Consider the following 20192-nt stretch of genomic DNA (forward strand, 5'->3'; position numbering starts at 1 on the left):
GGGCAATCCTACTTCCGTAGTGATACTGCCTCGGAAACCCAAGGAGGGGTCGCTATGAGTCGGGGCAGACTCGATGGCAAACAACAACAACAACACATTTATACATTTATATCATTAGTCTCGAAAAGTGTATAAGACATTAACCCATTATCTCCCTAAGAATTATAAATGCATTTTAAAAAAAAAAAAAAAAAAGACTCAGGCTGCATGGTCACAGCCTATCCTTACTACCTAGCCAGAACCAATCCTGTAACCCTTTCCTGTCTTTAATCCCAATCAGGGTCTTTTCCCTGCTTCTGTAGTCCCGCCTGTAACAGTGATGAATCTGTCTACCACCCATCATGATTTTGTGATGATTCTCCCTTTTTAAAAATCAATGTAATCAGCCACATGGCCATGACTCGGTGGACTCATTCCACTTTCTCAGGCTGATGGTTTCCCTTATCCAGGATGACTGTCCTTGTTCTGTCCAAGGCTTAATAAAAGTGTCTCTATTAGAACTGTTTGAATTTGGGATCTCTCTTTCTCTTATTACAGGAGCTCTGGTGGCATAGTGCCTAAGGCATTTTGACGGCTAACCAAAAGGCTGGCAGTTCAAACCCACCAACAACTCCTGGAAGATTGGGTAATCTACCTCTGTAGAGATACCGCCTCAGAAACCCAAGGAGGGTTTGCTATGAGTTGAAATCTACTCAACAGCAATGAGTTTCCCTTATTACAGTTTGAATCACCAACCTTTTGGTTAGCAACTTAACCACTGCACCACCAGAGCTCCTTATAAAATGCAAAGGTCAAGTAAATCAAATGTTTCAGTTGGACAATTAACATACATGCTCTAATTATATGACCACACAAGTAATCAAGTTATCAGCTATCATAGAGTCATTCAAATAATTATAACTGGAGAGAGTATGGGGGAATAAATTTGTCCAGAAGTGAGTAAAATAAGCCAAAATTAGTTGATTTGTGAATGGTTTATTTAGTCTTTACTCCTAACTTTTTTAGAAGGCTATAACCTTTATTTTTGGGTGATACTGTGACTAATTTTCTTCTTTGTTTTTCTGTATTGTCTGACTTCTATATTGTATGTATTACCCCCAAAATAAAACTAAACAAAATGAAGTTAATGATTTGAAAAATTTGCAATATCTAACTAGATTACTTATTAGTACTGACTGCTCTGCAAGAGTGAATTGACTAACTCCTATTCCAAGATGTGCTAATCCTGAGGATATGAGGACACTTAATGAATGACCACTCAGCCTTCCCTGCTCAGACTTTACCTCTCCTGTGAGCTGAGCCACCTCTGCTTCCAAGTCCTGTTTCTCTGTGGCAATGTTCTGCTTTTCAGTATCCAATGCTTCCTTCTCTCCTCGAAGGTCCTGGAGCTTCTGCTCAAAGTCACTTTCCATCTTTTTCATTTCTACCTGTAGCTCATGTCGGGCTGTTAACTCTGAGTCCAGCTAAAGAAGAAAGGAAATCAGGCTCTCAACAAGCTCTTCATCTCACACAAAAAAAGACAAGTCTTAGTCTTCGTAATTTACTGTTTTGGGCTAACAGTTGATCTATAGAATTCACTGACCAATATCTATCTCAGACAATGCTTGGGAAAAAGTGTACCATTATTTTACCATTATTTTGACCTGCACAAGGATGACATGCAAATTCATGAAGCGTTCCATATTATTTTGGGAGCTCTGGTAGCATAGTGGCTAAGACACTTGCCTGCTAACCAGACAGCTGGCGGTTCAAACCCACCAGCCACTCCTCGGAAGGAAGGTTGGGCAATCCTACTTCCGTAGTGATACTGCCTTGGAAACCCGAGGAGGGGTCGCTATGAGTTGGGGCCGACTCGAAGGCACATAACAACAACAACAACAACATTTTGACCTTAAAATCAAGATGGAAGGAGAGGGGGACAATTTCCATGGTCTCCTTACTTTTGCAATTATACTAAAAAACCTAAAGCTTTAAAGACATTTAACTAGGACAGCTGTGGTGTTACAGTCAATAGTCTTCAGGATCAAGAAGCTGTATCGATCACAGTAATAGTCCTTAACAACTGAAGAGAAAAAGAGAACACAAAACACAGACATATTCCAGTTCCTCTTATTCTAAGGCTAAGAGGCCCAAGATGCCAAGCAAACCTGACAGAGCCATCACTATGACATAAGAGTATCATTTATCTTTCCCTTCTTAACAGGGGCCCAAGAACTGTATGAGCCCACCATTAGCTGTTCATGTTCAGAGCCACATCACCCTCCCCACTGAGTAAACTACACTGGAAAGACTTTGCCCTAGGAACAACTATGGTGTGCTGAATGCCTTCATAATACCACAGACTGTAACTGTCTCATAGGGTAACAAGACCATAATCCTCAAAGAAAGCTAGATATACCCCAAATAAACTTTTCTGATGTCTCACACGCACCTTTTTCTCCAGCTCTGTAGCTTTGGCTTCAGATTTCTCCACCTTTGTTTTATCAATCATTTGATCTGAAAAGAAAAGTTAGTAAGTAAAGCTCCCAATTCTATTGTTATGGATTGAATCGTGTGCCCCAAAAATATATATCACAAATCCTAACCTCTATGTCTGTGGTTATAATCCCATCTGGGAACTGGTGGTCTTTGTTACGTTAATGAGACAGGATTAGTGTAGGGTGTGTCTTACATCAATCTCTTTTGAGATATAAAAGGGATAAAACAAGCAAACTAGAAGCAGAAATGAGAAGAGAGATTCCAAGCCACAAGATGATCACCTAGGAGCAGAAGCTCAGAAGAGACAAGGACTGTCCTCCAGAGCTAAGAGAGAAAGGAAGCCCTCCCCTAGAATCGGCATCCTTCTAGCCTCTTAAACAGTGAGAAAATAAATTTGTTTGTTAATGTCACCCACTTGTGGTTATTTCTGTTATAGTAGCACCAGACAACTAAGATATCTATCTTTCCCTTTTACTACCTAAGCCCTTCTTATATAACCAAAGTTCAGTCTTCTGTCCTTCTGGTTATTTTCATTATCCTTCTTAATGTTCTGCACTAGACAAATAAATGAAACTTTCAATTATACTCAACATAAAATTTCTAAATATTTTTAAGCAGTAAGGTTACTATACTGGGTGGCATGAAGAACGCTGACATATAATATTTATGACTCTCTGAGATCAGTAGGAGTCACAGCTGAAGTTCCTGCAAAATGTGACATTTACGTAGAAATAAACTAAAGGTCTATATATTCGTAGCACAGACCTAAGAAAGGGCAAAAGTGAAAACACTTGGTGCAATGTGAAAACACTGAAAATGTATCATCTCTGAAATTTTCAACAGAAGATGTAAAAGGAAAGCTAGAAGCAATTTTTTGAGGAGTTGGGTAAGAGCATGCTTACCAATCAACCCCTCAATATCAATCTGGAGGTGCCGGCACTTGAAGTCAGGATCAGCCCCATTCCTGTGCAGAACTATCTGGGAAATACATTCTTCAATCAACTTATAGTACTGTGGTCTACAGAAGAAACAAAACAAGGATATCATAGGAAAACAAAAATATAATTTTAAGAAGTATTCCAAGATTGAGAAAAATTAATTGCTTTGATGATAATAGAGAAATATATGAGGTAAGTATTCTGGAAAAGATCTTTTTGTAAATTTAACAGAAATATGACAACCATGCTAAGAAATATCCCTCTTCCCTATCAGCTACCCCATCTATTCCACATAATCAAAAATTCCTGCTATCTGCTTCCTAGTGCCAATCTTTTCCCATTCAATAACCTGTGTTTAATCCTTCCTGTGATGGACAGTATTATAGCTGAATCTCCATTTCTATGCAACTAGAAGGGATTCTAAATTGTCACCTCTTTTTGCCATCTTTAAAAAAAAGAAAAGAAGAAGGGCATCTCACCTCATATACTCTGATCCACAGGGATGCCCTTCAGATGGATTAAAGGAACACCTGACTACTCCCTCTTTACCTGTTACTATAAGTGAAACTTAATTTTTTGTGTTCATCTTTTCTTTTCCCCTTTATAGAACGATCTTTAAAGAATTCTGCTCTCTCTATTTAGGTTCATGGAGCTCTGGTGGTGTAGTGGATAAGCCACTTGGCTGCTAACCAAAACATCAGTGGTTCAAACCCATCAGCCACTCTGCAGAAAGAAGATGGCACGATCTACTTCCGTAAAAGATTTACAGCCTTGGAAACCCAATGGAGTTGCTATGGAGTCTGAATCGACTCAATGGCATTTTTTTTTTTTTTTTTGTTATTTAGGTTCATATTCAAAACTTCTCAGGCATTTCATCTTACCTGGCCTCATAGTCATTTCGGACCAAGAGCAGGTGCTGCAGGATGGACAGGAAGTATAGCTCTGCCTTTGAATCCTTCACTGTGTTTAAGAGAATCTGGAACACTTCACTGAAGTCAGTGGAAAAGGGGAAAGGGCTAAGGAAAGGATATATTTAAAAACTACCTGTGACAGATGGCTTACCCAACTCTTGGAGAAGCTGGGAAAAAGTAGCAAGATGCCATTTCTACTCTAATAGCTTCCTCCTACAACCATCACTAGAAACTTTAAGCTCTATCTATAAACCTCCTTTGGTTAAATGACCAGTAAGTTGGGTGGTAAAGGGAGAGAGGATTCCTAGTAATTGGCTTGAAAATCATGCAGTATATAAACTAAAAGATAACTGCCTCAAAGTCATTTGTGGCAAATCCCAATAGGTGACCAAATTATTCCTTCTTTCAGTTTCAGGGACACATACAAGAAAACAAATTACAACTCCACTCCTTGACTTGTATATGTTCTCCAAAAATCAGTTCTACATATTAATAAGCTAAGTTATCATGCTCCAAGAAGTCTATTTTAACTTTGATGGCTGTTTCCATGTTGACTAACGCTCAGATCATCTTTACTGATTTCTCTGATCCATGTCAAGGTAAATAAGACTAACAGTAATAAAAAGGAACCTGTCTTACCTACTGAGAAGACACATAACCTATTCAAAGTTATCACACACCCACCCCCCTTCAAGACACATCACTCCATTCAGGATCTGTAACTAACAGAACAAATGTCTCATTTGTCTTGACCCCAGTCAGTAAAAGGATATTCCATCTCCATACGAATGTCATCCAAACGTCCCTTTAGATCATAGGAATCTTCTTCCCCTTGTTCATCAAACACAGCTAGCTGTACTCTCATATCATCATTATCAATCTCTCGAAGGTCCTGTCAATGACAAAAAAGTAGAAGAGTCAGGGGACCCAGAAGTGTCCTATATGGCTACAAACCCAAACCTTTCCATCTAGTTTTTAAATTGAAAACTGAAGTTACCCCAGAGATGTCTCGGGCTATAGAAGCAGAAATGAACCAGTCCAGTCTTTCTAATGATGAAGTGTTACATCTTACCTGCAACACTTGATGCAGTCCCAAGCGCATCAGTTCACTTCGGATGTGAACTCGGAAATCAAGTTCTTCAGCTGGTGTGATGAGGGCATTGATCAGCTGTAGGCAACCCACCTAAAATAAGAAACTTGAACAATTAAGTCAATGCTAATTCCTAGAGATCAAGATTCCACTCTCTTTACATGCATTCTGAGGCGTCCAGATATAAGTAGAAGATGAAGTACAAAAACTGTAAGAATGACTTTCCACTAGAGTCATGATGCCTAGTTTGAGCATAGGTTTAGAGAGTTCAGAGCTCTAAATGATTCTGAAGATTTGATGTTATACTTGGTTTACTTGGTTTTCCTAGTTTATAAACAGATATCATGACTTTTTCCATCTTATAATGAATAAAAAACAGTTTTTCTGATTTCTTAGAGAGAAGGTTAATCATTTTCCCTTCAGAACAAATTCTGAAATATAAAATACAGAATTGGGAATCACTCCATGGATTCTATTAAAAGGTCAAATGAGCTTAAGTCCTTTCATCTTGAATTCTATTCTTGGGCCTGGTTTCAGGGGATATACATGCCTTGAGTGCAATGGAGGTCCCACTTTTTAATCCATCCAGCAACGGCTGGAAACGTTCCACCTCATCCATCTCAGCTCTTTCTGTCATTGCCTCCAAAACCCTCTCATTCCTGCACAAGAGAAAGGAAAAGGAGAGAACTGTCCAGGTGCACAGACATGAGTAAGTAATAGGAAGTAATGGGGCACAGACAACTTAGGAAATAGAACATTACCTATGCTTCAAATTTCTCACATTATTCCTCTCAACATCTAGCGCAGGGGACAGAATCTGCTGAAAGCTAAGTTAGCCATCTCTTCAGAAAAATGCACTCCCAAAACCCATCCCTGGATTCCTATCCAGAGATACCATAATACCCCAATTCTATAAATTATAAATTTGCATGACTTTTGGAGGGCCATTTAACTGTACTAATCCATTTTTAATGCATATAATAATAGGCTTATGTGATAGTTGGAGCTGTGTGTCAACTTGGCTGGACCCCAGTTCTGTGTGGTTGTTCCCATGATGGGATCAGATGACTGTGTTCTGAGTGGCCAATCTGTTGAAGGGGAGTTTCCCCAGGGGTGTGGCCTGCTTCCAGTATATCCAGGGACATCCTGAGAAGAGAGACATTCTTCTGTGGATTGGGATTCTGTTGTGCTGCCCACAACTGTCTGTGAGTGAGCAGTTCACTGTTCGGCCTGGAGATCTTGGATCCGTCATTCGTTGGAATCAACAACCAGTGTGCCTGCCAGCCTTGAGCTCCTCAGCCGCTGCGGTTGCAGGAGCCAGGAAAAGCCTCCAGTTTGACGTTTGATCCAGGAATTTTGGACTTGCCGGCTTCTATACATGTGTGAGCCATTTTCCTAAGATAAATTTCTCTCTATATATATAAGCTTTGCTGGTTTTTGTTTCTCTAGAGAACCCAGTCTAACACATTTGGTACCGGGAGTGGTTCTAGAGAGACAAAATCATAAGAATGGGCTTCCTAGATTGGTTCTCCAGTTTGATTAATCTTAAAGACACTAGCGACCCTGTGTCTGTTAGTAGAGGGCCTTGCTACTCTGTGGCATGAGGTGGGAAAATTAATGATGGAATGGCCTCTTAAAAACACAAATACGGCGCCAGCTAGGTGACAATACCTTAAAGTGTTGGGGCAATGTTCTCCAGGAGGCTGTATATGCTCTAAACCAGTGCCCAATATATGGTTCTGTTTCTCCAATAGCCAGGATTCATGGGTCCAGGAACCAAGGGGTGGAAACAGGAGTGGTACCACTCACTATTACCCCTAGTGACCCACTCAAAAAATTTTTGCTTCCTGTCCCTGCTACCCTATGCTCTGCAGGTCTGGAGATCTTAGTCCCAAAGGAAGGAACACTCCCACCTGGAGACACAATACTGATTGCATTGAACTGGAAATTAAGAATGCCACCCGGCCATTTTGGCTTCCTCATGCCTCTGGATCATCAGACAAAGAAGGGCATTACTGTACTGTCTAGTGTGATAGATTCTGATTACCAAGGGGAAATTGGGGTAGCTTTACATAATGGAGGTAAAGATGAGTATGTCTGGAATCCAGGAGATTCTTTAGGACGTCTTTTAGTACTACCATGCCCTGTGATTAAAGTCAATGGAAAATTACAGCAACCCAATTCTGATATGACTGCTAACATCCCAGACCCTTCAGGAATGAAGGTTTGGGTCATCCCACCAGGCAAAGAACCACGACCAGCTGAGGTGCTTGCTGAGAGCAAGGGAAATACAGAATGGGTGGTGGAAGAAGGTAGTTCTGAATATCAGCTACGACCACATGACCAGCTGCAGAAACGAGGACTGTGATCATTATATTTCTTCATTGTATATGTGTATCAAATATTTTTGTTTCCTTCTGTTATGAACTGTGAAATGCAAATAAGGTTAACGTGTTTTGGTTGTACATGTGTTAGCATATCATGTTAGGCACAAATATGACTTTATAATTGTCCTTATTTAGAGATTATATATGGTTAAGAAGATGTGTACGACTCCCAAGTTGACAAGGGGTGGAATGTGATAGTTGGAGCTGTGTGTCAACTTGGCTGGACCCCAGTTCTATGTGGTTGTTCCCATGATGGGATGGGATGACTATGTTCTGAGTGGCCAATCTGTTGAAGGGGAGTTTCCCCAGGGGTGTGGCCTGCTTCCAGTACATCAAGGGACATCTTGGGAAGAGAGACATTCTTCTGTGGATTGGGATTCTGTTGTGCTGTCTACAACTGTCCGTGAGTGAGCAGTTCACTGTTCGGCCTGGAGATCTTGGATTCATCATTTGTTGACGTCAACAGCTGGTGTACTGCCTGCCAGCCTTGAGCTCCTCAGCCCCTGCGGTTGCAGGAGCCAGGAAAAGCCCCCAGCTTGATGTTTGATCCAGGAACTTTGGACTTGCCGGCTTCTATACATGTGTGAGCCATTTTCTTCTCTCTCTCTCTCTTTATATAAGCTTTGCTGGTTTTTGTTTCTCTAGAGAACGCAGTCTAACACAGCTTACTTCTAGAAATCTATCCATAGATGTGAAATAGTACATCTGGAAGAATATTCATTATAATTTTATTTGTAATATGAGAAATTCTTATCATCTAGAGCAAGAGCCAAAATCTGTTGGGAAAAAAAGTCTACCTAAAGTCTAGCGATTGGGGAATTGTTAAATAAATTATGGTACATATATGCTGTGAAATGCTGAATAACTACTAAAGATAATAAGTACTGACAGAGAAGGATGTCTTAGATCTACTGTTAAATAAAAAGAAAACAAGTAGAAAAAAAAATGTATGGTATGATTCAGTTTGAGTTAAACCAAATCCCTCTACAAAAGTAATCTATATATGTGATTGGTTTTATAGGTATTAGCCACTTTTCTAAGCTTTAAAATACCATCTTTTGGGGTGGCAGAATATGTCTTAGAACCAAGGAAATATAGTAATTTGCCTATGCTTAGAAAAAGATCTATGAGATTATACCAAGCCAGTAACTTCTGCAGAGTAGGATTTGGTGAAGGGATGAGGTTGCTTTACTGTATATACTTCTATTGAGAGCTCTGGTGGCGTAGTGCCTAGGGCATTTGACTGCTAACCAGAAAGCTGGTGGTTCAAACTCACCAGCCACTCCTTAGAAGGAAGATTGGGCAATCTACTTCCATAGTGATACTGCCTCGGAAACCCAAGGAGGGGTCGCTTTAAGTCGGCTCCAACTTGACAGCAGTGAGTTTGGATTTTTGGTGTATTTCTATTATTGTCTGAATTTAGAAAATATACTGTTGTATTACTTCTGAATTAGGAGGGAAAAAAAAGTAGTTAATACGAACATTAATGGAGATCCAGGAGTTCTGGTGGTTCAGTGGTTAAAGCATACGGCTGCTAATGAAAAAGTCTGTAATTTGAACCCACCAGCCACTCCATGGGAGAAAGATGAAGCAGTCTGCTTCCATAAAGATTTACAAACTTGGAAACCATATGGGGCAGTTCTACTCTATCCTACAAGGTCACTATGAGTCAGAATTGACTTGATGGCAGTGGGTTTGGTTTTTGGTAGAAGATATACCTAATACCTGTTATACCTCTGATAACCAGTGGTAGACTCAGGACAGCCTCTGTCACTTAGAGATCTTTCTTAAATATTAAGAGTCAACAATTTTCACTTTTGGGAAGAGATGTAATTATCATCTAGTACTTAAGACCAAGAGGACACCGAAGCAACTCAGTTTTCCTTTAGTGTAGAGAAGATGGTAAAGAAGACGGAGAAGAGAGAAATGATTCCAATCACTTACATGTCCTCTGGCTGTGGTAGGATACAGAGAGCAGAGAGCAGCTTAGCCGCATCAATCATCATGTTCGGGACGGCAGGATCCATGGCTCGAACCAGCAGCAGTATTCCCTCTTCTGTCTCCAACATAGTCTTGATTCCAAACTGGTAAGACAAGAAGAGAGAAGAGAGGGTTCAAGATGACAGAATCTAACCAGGGACAAGGTTTAGGGGCAGAACACCTACCCTAATATAGCTAAAGAGAAATGAGCATAGGAAAATAATTTTCTAATAGACACAATATAATTCCGATTTCCAAGAACAAACATCTCTTCTTAATGCAAAAAAATAAAAATCAAGTGGAATAGTAACAGTGAGAAATAAATCTGTACTCAAACCAAAAAAATCAAACCCACTGCCATTAAGTCAGATCCGACTCATAACGACCCCTTCATGGGTTTCCGAGATGGTTATCACTACAGCAGTAGATTGCCCAACCTTCCTTCCGAGGAGTGACTGGTGGATTTGAACTGCCAGCCTTCTGGTTAGCAGCCAAATGCCATATGCACGACGCCACCAGAGCTCCCAATTTGTACTCAGGGGCTCCTTGAGGAAAATCTTTTAAATACTAAACAGCCAAAAAAGATGAAAAAATCTTAAAATACAATCAGTCTGGAAGAAAAGCAAAACGACAAGCAGAGAACAAAGCAATCCTTCCAAAAACAGTATCTACAGGTCAGAAAATTCAAGATTTAGTAATAAAAAGTATGGAAAAAAGAAAGAAAATTGAGCCTACTCTTTGAAGCAAGAGTTTAGAAGTGTGTGTGTGTGTGTGTGTGTGTGTGTGTCCCAAAGAAGCATGCGTATTTGGCAATGGAAAACAGTTATAATGACCATATATAAGACTGGCAGATGAGATTTCTACATACATATTTGTATGTGCTGTAGGAATGACCAAATATATAATAGAGCTAACAAGGGGCAAATTATAGTAACTTCTTGGCCACTGCCAGCTACCCTGAGGGAGTGAGTAGTTGGACTTGTGGGCTCAGGACCAGATGACATCAAGCTCAACTGGCATAACACACTACACAAAAACATTGTTTGACACCCTACTGTAGTGAGTAGTGACTGGTGTCTTAAAAGCTTGCAAGTGGCCATCTAGATGCCTCATCTAGAGCAAGGAAGAATGAAGAAAGCTAAAGACACATGGAAACAATTAGTCCAAGGGAGGGACTAGCAGACCATGTGAACCTCAGCCTATATGACCATGAGACCAGAAGAACTAGATGGTACCCAGCTACCGCTATCAACCACTCAGAAAGGGATCAGTGCAGGAGATCCTGGATAGAGTGGGAGAACAATGTGGAACAAAACTCAAAATCATAAAAAAAAAAAGACCAAGTTTACTGGTGTGATAGTACCTGTTGAGACCCCTGAGACCATGGCCCCTAGTTACCCTTCAGGTTTGGAACTGAACTTACTTCCGTGGCTCCCAGCCAAACAACAGACAGGCACATAGGGTGAATGTTTACATCAGGTAGAAGATACACTCCTTGGAGCAATCAATCGTGGGAAAACAGAAAGGCAGTGTTTGCACAGGGAGAGAGTTCAGGGGGCAGGAATGCATAGGATAAAAGGACACAGGGAAGAGGTAACAACAGGGAGGAAGTGGAAAGAGAGCTGTTAACATGGTGGGGGAACTGCAGTCAATGTCATGAAACAAAATGTGTACGAACTGCTGTATGGAAAATGAATTTGCTCTGTAAACTTTCACCCAAATCACAATAAAAATTTAAAGTAAAAAAAAAACAGTTACAATACTAAAAGAGAGAGCTAGAAGTCTTAAACCTCATATTCATATTCATTCAAATTTTTGTGGGTTTGCCAATAGCAGGGAAAGACCGGAAATCAAGAAAGATGGGGATTGAAATGAGAATGGTAAAAAGCTCACCTTGTTGTTCATAAAAGCTTTCAAGCAGCGAATGATCTCATGCTTGTTACGGCTATCATAGCTTCTGCAGGTAGAAGACATAATCAGCGAAGTCCTTTTATTTCATACCCTTTTCCCATTTGACATTTCAATCTTGCAAACAAGGATTATAGATACACCCCAAGTGGTAGGTGAATAAAGTCTGGCCCATAACACTTCACTCTGAAAGAACTGGCAACAAATAGGGCTCAAGAACCCACCATCAAAGGCCTCTGGCAAATTCACTCTCAATCCAAGGATTTAATTTTACATTAAAACCTTCCCTTTTACTTTCCCTAGGCTCCTAAGTACTAAATGCTATCAGGATAACATCCCATCTATTATTGCCTGCCTCACTAAATCAAAGGCTTCAAGTCTGAGAGTGTAGATGCAAAAGGTCCAGGCTCTGAATTATTTCAGAAAGATCCCCCAAAAAGTAAAGAAATCACTTTGGTTCAGGCTGGCTTCAATGTAGCCTAAAACAGTTCAAGGTATCCTCAGATTACTCCAGCTGAAGAACACTATAAAGATAGATCTAAACCAAGAAACAAATCAAGTATATTGTAACACCTCCAAAGGAGATATGACCCAGACCACATTATAGGGCAGCTCTGGACTAAATCGGAGCCTATTTCCAGACTGGATAAGAACCTGCTGGGAAACTATTAATCTTTTTTTTTTTAATGTAAAAAATTGAAACATAAGGTTTATTCTGAGCAGTTATTCTACTTGCATATAAGGAGACCATTCTGATTCTAGAAAAAAGCAAATGGTTTGAAGTAAACCAGTTAAAATGAGGTTAAAAAGAGAAGATGAGGGAAAAGAATAGATCAACCAACAGCTAATCTTTTTTTCTTTTTAATATACTATTTGATTGTGTTTTCAGTGAAAATTTAGAGACTTATAATCTTATGTGCTATGTATCTCATGTTATTCACCTTGAAACTTAAGCTCCTCCTTTTTTTGTATTTATAATCATCATTCATCCTCTAGCCACCCTTCTGATAAACCCCACTGTCATCTAACAACATATTCACCTAGTTCATTACTTTATATTTAACTGCTATTTTCTTTTTCAGAAAATCTCCTACTACCATCTAGAAGATGCCAAGACTTTGAAGTTCTCACCCAGAAATCTCTTCTTTCTCATCATGAAGTCGTTTAAGGATGTCCAATAAGGAGGCTAGGCCCTCAGCACCAAATGTTTGCACCCAACTGTAAGGGACACACAAAGACAATGCAACATCAAATCAAATCAATACTTTTTCATGAAAAAAAAAAAAGTTTATCCTAGCAACTCTTTACTCTAAAACCAGACCATTTTCATGCTTCCTCGACTCCTTTGACCTTTAATCTTCAGTGAACTCCAATGCTGGGCTCTGACTCCTGCTAGTTTCTCTGAATTCTCACCTGACAGGGTTGTTGTTGAGAGAAACACGAAGAGACTCCAGGCAGCTGAGCAGGGCCATATCCCGCAAGCCTGACTTCAACTCCTGAATGTACATCATGGCAGACCTAGAGCTCTCCTTCTGGCTCATGCCCTAGACAGGGGGCATACAGAGATTAGTAAACACTGGATCCAGTCATAAAGTGGGGACTAATGTTAGTCACTACAGTTTAAATAATACCAAGCAGACATCCATCACACATATCACCAAACTATGTGAGACTGAGAATTCCTCATCCCATTACCCATACATACTTCATGAAGATTAATTAGGCAAAAAGTATATAAGAGTGGTATTTCAAGTAAGAGTAAAAATGAATATGCTTATACACTAGAATGAAATAGAATGGGTGGAGATATAAAATGTTATATAAAATTCACAAAACAAGCAGGTCCAAGGATAAGGGCATAGTCTCCCATGTCATGGATAACTGCCCCAAGACTCACAGCCTTAGAGGTGTGCAAGTATTGGGACACCATCTCTCTCTTGATGATAATGTCCTTCTCCCTCAAAGGTTGCTGTTTCTCCTCATTCAGGTTCATATCCAGCTAGCAGATGGAGAAAAAACAAAATTGCCTCAAATGCCTTATAGGTTTTCACTGTCATATTTAGTATTCCTAGTAAAGAGGTATGTTAAACGCTTATTGAATAAATAACTTTCCTGATTTCTAGAGATTTAAACCATTACCCACCAAACCAAACCCACTGCAACTGAGTCAATTCCAAATCATAGTGATGCTGTAAGACAGAGTAGAACTGCCCCATAAGGTTCCCAAAGCTGTTATCAATACAGAAGCAGTCCGCTTCAATTTTCTCCTGCAGAGCAGCTGATGGGTTCAAACTGCTGAAATTCCTTAGGGATAAATTTAACATTTTAGTATAAATCCCTATATACATATACCTTCTCATCTTTTTTTTTTTCCAAATAAAATTGGACACTTAATGTAGATTAAAAATTTGTTTTCTATCATTGAAAGAAAAATACACAATATCTTTGTACTGACGATGGGCATTAATAACCTTCCTCTGTCAGAATGAAGCACTGGATGACTGGCACGATACAAATACCAGCAAAATTTGCATCATCTTCAGGGCCTAAACACCCATTACCCCTGGTTAACTCTGTCCTATACAAACTCCTTTCCCACGAGGAATTGAAAACTCTGTGAAATAGCAAAAGCCCCTCCACAGACATAATTTGGTGTTTTGTTGGGGAAACGGCTCTACTTGAGCTTATGGTAAGTATAACCATGTGTCTGAGCCCAGTACTTTAGTGAATACAAGTTTAACCCTAACAAGCCTAGAATATTATTTGAAATCAGCAAAGTATAGGAAAAAAATTGTTGATATAGTAGTCTACTTCTTATTGGGGGAGGGGGATGAAGGCATCATTGTCTTTGAGTAACAATAATAATCAGAAGCTTTTCTGACTCAATTTGACTTTTTTCCTTTTGCAGGTAATTTGAACAGAGAAGTTGCAAAATGGTAGTAGCCCTCAGTCACCTGATCCAAAGATGAAGTGTTTTGCTTGGCTAGCTCAACATTTTAAATTTGGGATGTTTCACATAAAAATACAGATTTCTGGCTTCTTTTGAATAACAAATATCCGGTCCTACTGAGCGAGCATTCCCTACTGGAATGCCATAATCTGCTGCAACTGAGTTGTCTATTTGAAATGCAGTTGTGACTGCCCTTTCTAACAAAAATGCCAAAAGGTCTTGAATTTACATGTCTCCTCTACTTTTCCATCATCTTCCATCGACCTATTTAACTTATTTACTAGGCTTTGAATTGGTTCTTCCTGGTTTAGTCATGACCAGTGATGTAAAACTGGAACTGACTCAAATTTATAAAATGTAGGTGAATCAGAATGATAACTGGAATGGTAACCAGAACAGAAAAATCAGGGGCGGAAGCACTGCTAGAAACTTAATCTCCCCCTTAGAAAACAAGGGCAGTATAGCATAGTAACCAAATCTCTGGACTAGCAGAGTCACAAACAACACAAACACAAAGATGGCACTGAATGACCACGCTGCCCTGAATGTGTATCACTCTACAGTCCTGGTAATAATCCAGTCTCCTGCATCAGGCCCCTGAAAGGGCTCACTAGGCCTCTTCTGAGCCTCCCACTCCAGGGCTTCTACTCAGTTTTCCTACCCTGCTTCAACCAAATTTTAAAAATTTGGGTCTGCTCTGATTTTGTTTCATTTGCCATGACTAAATTGATTCAAAATAGTTCAAAACTCTGCTTATGTATGCTACTTGCCTGGTCAAAAAGACATTTAAATTTGCAATGTAAGGTCAAAAGAGTGTCTTGACAGAGCAAACCTGGCTCTTAATGCACTTGGAATGTTAAGAAACAAACCAAACACTTTAATGAAAAACAGTAGTAGCAGTTGAGTGTTTACTATGTGCCAGGCCCTTTGTTAACCATATATAATCTTATAAGGTAGGCTGTATCATTCTTAGCTTACATGAAAGAGTTTACATGAAAGGGTTATCTAATGTTAGAGCTAGGTGGCTGGGCTGAGGAGATCTGAATCCAGATCTACTACCTCTAAAGCCCATGCTTTTAATTAAGTCAGATGTGCCACTAATCTCTATTTGAGTATATAACCATATATCTATACAATATACTGGTCTTATGAAACCTTATAAGCAAATACTTAAAACTTTCTAAGACTCATCACTTATGTAAGGAGAAGTGGTAGCATAGTGGCTAAGGCATTTGGCTACTAAGCAGAAGCGGTTCTAAACCCACCAGCTGCTCCGTGGAGGAAGATGAGGTAACTTACTTCTGTAAAGATTTACAGCTTTGGAAACCCAGTGGTGATCACTATGAGTTGGAATTGACTCAATGGCAGTGGGTTTTTTTTTTTTTTTAAATCACTAGTATGTCTCATCCTCACTAAGAACAGCAAGGTAAGTCACATTTGTGTACACTTCATTACTCAACTGGCTTCAGCCACAATCTTTAAATGTTTTACAGCTTTGGAAACCCAGTGGTGATCACTATGAGTTGGAATTGACTCAATGGCAGGGGTTTTTTTTTTTTTTTTAAATCACTAGTATGTCTCATCCTCACTAAGAACAGCAAGGTAAGTCACATTTGTGTACACTTCATTACTCAACTGGCTTCAGCCACAATCTTTAAATGTTTTATAGTGATTATAACATCAGAATCCTCTTTTCCATATTTACCACCAAATAGAGAGCCTTGGGCAAATGATGACTCTCCATTCCTAAATATCTTATTTGTATACAGCTCACTGTGAATGCTTCAACATTTCTGTTTATTCTGGCTTATCTCAGAGATTATCTCATACATCACATGAGTTGGTCCACTCTCCCTACGTCTTTGTGGCTAAAGTGTGGCAGAACATAAACAGGGTGGTGAGTGATCAGATGTTTCCAAGCTTTAACACAAGGATTACAATTTCATGGACTGGTATATGGTATATGCTAACTAGTACCTTAGTTAACAGGATTATTATTAAAAAGTTCCCTGTGAAGCCTAGAATTCTCTGTAATGAAGGGCTAGTCAAAGGGAACATGCACAAAAAAAGGCTCACTGTGCCCATACTGCATTTTTAGGAAGAAGTAATGTTTTGGGGTGTGAAACTTACCAGCATCTGTTCAAAGAGAACGAGCACTTGCTCATCTGAAACATCTTGCAATGACTGTGCTGTGGGATCATCCCCATAAGATGCAGATGAATTTCTTTGAGCAGAATTGGTCTTTTCCTTTTCCTTCTTAATTCTCATGCTGGTAAATCTCTCCAGCTGAGAAAGAGAAAAAAAGTATTAGCAGTGTTCCATTTTCATTAAAAAAAAAATCACACATCAAATACCTAACCTCTAACCTCACATACATGCATGGCTCCTCTGGTTCATGAGCAGTTTAACACTCTTTGACATGAAAAGGCAAAATTATTCTTCCTCATATCTAACTTAGTAGACCGACTCTACTCTCATTTTCATCCAAAGATAAAAGAACTACCATACTGAGATTTGAAAGTTCTCTAAAAAGAAAAACTTTGCCCTTGAACTCCCCACCAGGTCTAAGCCATCTCTAACAATATAGAGTTGAAAGCATCTCATGTGCAGAAATATCTCAGTAAGATATCCTCTCTGTTTCTCACTAACAAGTTAATAATAAATGTGGCCATGTCCCCCAGAGGATCCCTCCCTTCAAGAACTGAGTATGACTAGATTTTAGTTGATCTAAATCATATAGGGTAACAAGTAAATGCCTTAAAATCAGGAATCATTCCTTTTAATTCTTTTGTACATTGCACAGCACTTGGCTTATAAAGGCAGTAAAAGTTCAATACATACTCTTCAAATGAGTACAAATCCCCTTTTCAAAACATCTAGTCAACTAAGACTATACCGTACGTCAGAGGTATACATACTACCTCTCTGTCAAACAAATGCTCATGAACCGTTCCTCAAACCCCAAGTACAGCTGCTCTTATCAAAAAGAGCCACCAATAAGCTACAGCTTATCAGCTCCACATGTCTGAAAATAATATAAATATCTTCAATAACTGTGGGGCTTCAAGTAATAGTAGTGGCACTCAGGCCAAAAGTTAGAGTTTAACAAGCATGCCTAATCTTAGAAGCTGATGAGTGTGTCAGGGAAATGCATGCAATGGGCCAAATGCAGAGCAAAGGGTTAGGAAAAGCCTTGAGACGTTCTGGGAATAGAATCCATATCACCATTACAAGTTACAGAAAGTCAAAGGTTATGACAACTGGTAAATATCATAGTGTAGGAAATAAGCTAGAACATGCACATGCTGAACAAAATTTCCTTACCTCATCTGCCATGAGCCGCTTCAAAGTCTATGAAACAGGAAAAAGAAGGGAAAAGAAAGTGAAGAGAGATCAGTGAAATATTGGGAAACATCCCAAGCACCAGAGAGGGTGGGAGGAGAAAATAAGCTGAAAGGGGACTTAAGCTATTTCCTGCAAGTTAAAAGATTTCTACAATCCTTTAAGTAAAAGACAGGAAAAGTTTTAAGGTCACTAACATACAACTCTTGAACAGAGAGTAGTTCAAATGAATGGGGAAAAAATGATGAAGTGAAAGAGCTGAATAGAAGACTTCAAAGGGCCGCTCAAGAAGACAATGTAAAGTGTTATAATAAAATGTGAAAAGACCTGAAGTTAGAAAATCAAAAGGGAAGGACACACTTGCCATTTCTCAAGCTAAAAGAATTGAAGAAAAAGTTCAAGCCCCGAGTTGCAATACTGAAGGATTTTATGGGCTAAATATTGAACAATACAGGATACATCAAAAAGATAGAATGAATACACAGTCATTGACCAAAATGAACTGGTCAATGTTCAACCACTTCCGGAAGGATAATATGACCAAGAACTGATGGTACTGAAGGGAGAAGTCCAAGCTACACTGAAGGAACTGGTGAAAAACAAGGCTCCAAGAATTGACGGGTATCACTGAGATGTTTCAACAAATGGATGCAGCACTGGAGGCGCTCACTCATCTAGTCCAAGAAATCTACAAGACAGATACCTGGCCAACTGACTGGAAGAGATCCATATTTGTGCCTGTTCCAAAGAAAGGTGATCCAACAGAATGAGGAAAGTATTGAACAATATAATTAATATCATAAGCAAGTAAAATTTTGCTGAAGATAATTAAAAAACAATTGTAACAGTATGTTGACAGGGAACTTCCAGAAATTCAAGCCAGACTCAGAAGGGGATGTGGAGTAGGGATAGCATTGTTGATGTCAGATGGATCTTGACTGAATATAGAGAATACCAGAAAGATGTTCACCTATGTTTAATTGACCATGCAAAAACAGTTGACTGTGTGGACCATAACAAATTATGGATAGCATCGAGAAGAATGGTAATTCCAGAACACTTAATTGTGCTCATGAGAAATCTGTACATGGAACGAGAGAAGATCATTCCAACAGAGTAAGAGAATACTGCTGGTTTAAAATCAGGAAAGGTGTGTGTCAGGACTGTATCCTTTTACTATATACATTCAATCTGAGAAGCTGAACTATATGAAGAAGAACATGGCATCAGGATTGGAGGTAGACTCATCAACAACCTGCAAAATGCAGATGACACAATCTTGCTTGTTAAAAGTGAAGAAGACCTAAAACACTTACTGATAAAGATCAAAGACTACAGTCTTCAGTGTGGATTGCACTTCAACATAAAGAAAACAAAAATCATCACAACTGTTTATCATGATGCTGCTTACTGGACCAGAGAAAAGATTGAAGTAGTCAAGGATTTCATTTTACTTGGATCCACAATCAACACCTATGGAAGCAGCAGTCAAGAAATTAAACGATATACTGCATTGGACAAATATGCTGCAAAAGATCTCTTTAAAGTATTCAACAGCAAAAATCTTCCTTTGAAGACTAAGGCAAGCCTGGCCCAAGCCATGGTATTTTCAATAGCCTCCTCTACACGTGAAAGCTGGACAATGAATACACAAGACTGCGGAAGAACTGATGCATTTGAGTTATGGTTTAGCAAAGAATACTGAAAATACCATGGACTGCTAGAAGAATTAACAAATCTGTCTTGGATGAAGTACAGCCAGATCATTCTTTAGAACCAAGAATGGTCAGACTTCGTCTTTAGTACTTTGCTCATATTGGTCAGAAGGGACCAATTCCTGAAGAAGGATAGCATTCCTGGGAAAGTAGAGGGTCAGCAAAAAAAGGGGGAAGACCCTCAATGAGATGGATTGACAAAGTGGCTGTGATGATGGCCTCAAGTATGGCAACAATTGTGAGGATGGTACAGAACTGGGCAAGGTTTCATTCTGTTGTTCATAGGGTAGATACGAGCTGGAAATGACTCAACAGTGCCTAAGAACAACAACAACATATGACTCTTTGAAGAAAAAAAAAAGGCAGAGAATTGAACAGGCTCTAAATTCAAATGACCTGTTGTTGTTGTTAAGTGCCGTCGAGTCGTTTCCGACTCATAGCGACCCCATGCACAGCAGAACGAAACACTGCCCGATCCCGCACCAGCCCCACA

The 20192-nt window shown here is 39.4% G+C and overlaps 1 protein-coding gene across 1 annotated transcript in view; it reads right to left on the reverse strand.

Annotated features, from left to right (window-relative positions):
• DIAPH1 (diaphanous related formin 1) overlaps positions 1-20192 on the reverse strand; it is a 166866-nt gene that overhangs the window by 96833 nt on the left and 49841 nt on the right. The window contains exons 2-15 of the mRNA XM_042780699.1: positions 17967-17993; positions 16773-16928; positions 13590-13691; positions 13106-13236; positions 12824-12910; positions 11678-11741; positions 9749-9888; positions 5968-6076; positions 5400-5510; positions 5101-5219; positions 4298-4414; positions 3381-3496; positions 2432-2496; positions 1284-1463 (exon numbers count right to left, since the gene is read on the reverse strand). Coding sequence (XP_042636633.1) covers positions 1284-1463; positions 2432-2496; positions 3381-3496; positions 4298-4414; positions 5101-5219; positions 5400-5510; positions 5968-6076; positions 9749-9888; positions 11678-11741; positions 12824-12910; positions 13106-13236; positions 13590-13691; positions 16773-16928; positions 17967-17993 — 1524 coding nt within the window. The remainder of the gene's footprint in view (positions 1-1283; positions 1464-2431; positions 2497-3380; positions 3497-4297; positions 4415-5100; positions 5220-5399; positions 5511-5967; positions 6077-9748; positions 9889-11677; positions 11742-12823; positions 12911-13105; positions 13237-13589; positions 13692-16772; positions 16929-17966; positions 17994-20192) is intronic.

The sequence above is a fragment of the Orycteropus afer genome, unplaced genomic scaffold (assembly GCF_000298275.1).
Source record: "Orycteropus afer afer isolate SDZICR_OR568_19922 unplaced genomic scaffold, OryAfe1.0 scaffold00056, whole genome shotgun sequence".
Taxonomy (NCBI): Eukaryota; Metazoa; Chordata; class Mammalia; order Tubulidentata; family Orycteropodidae; genus Orycteropus; species Orycteropus afer.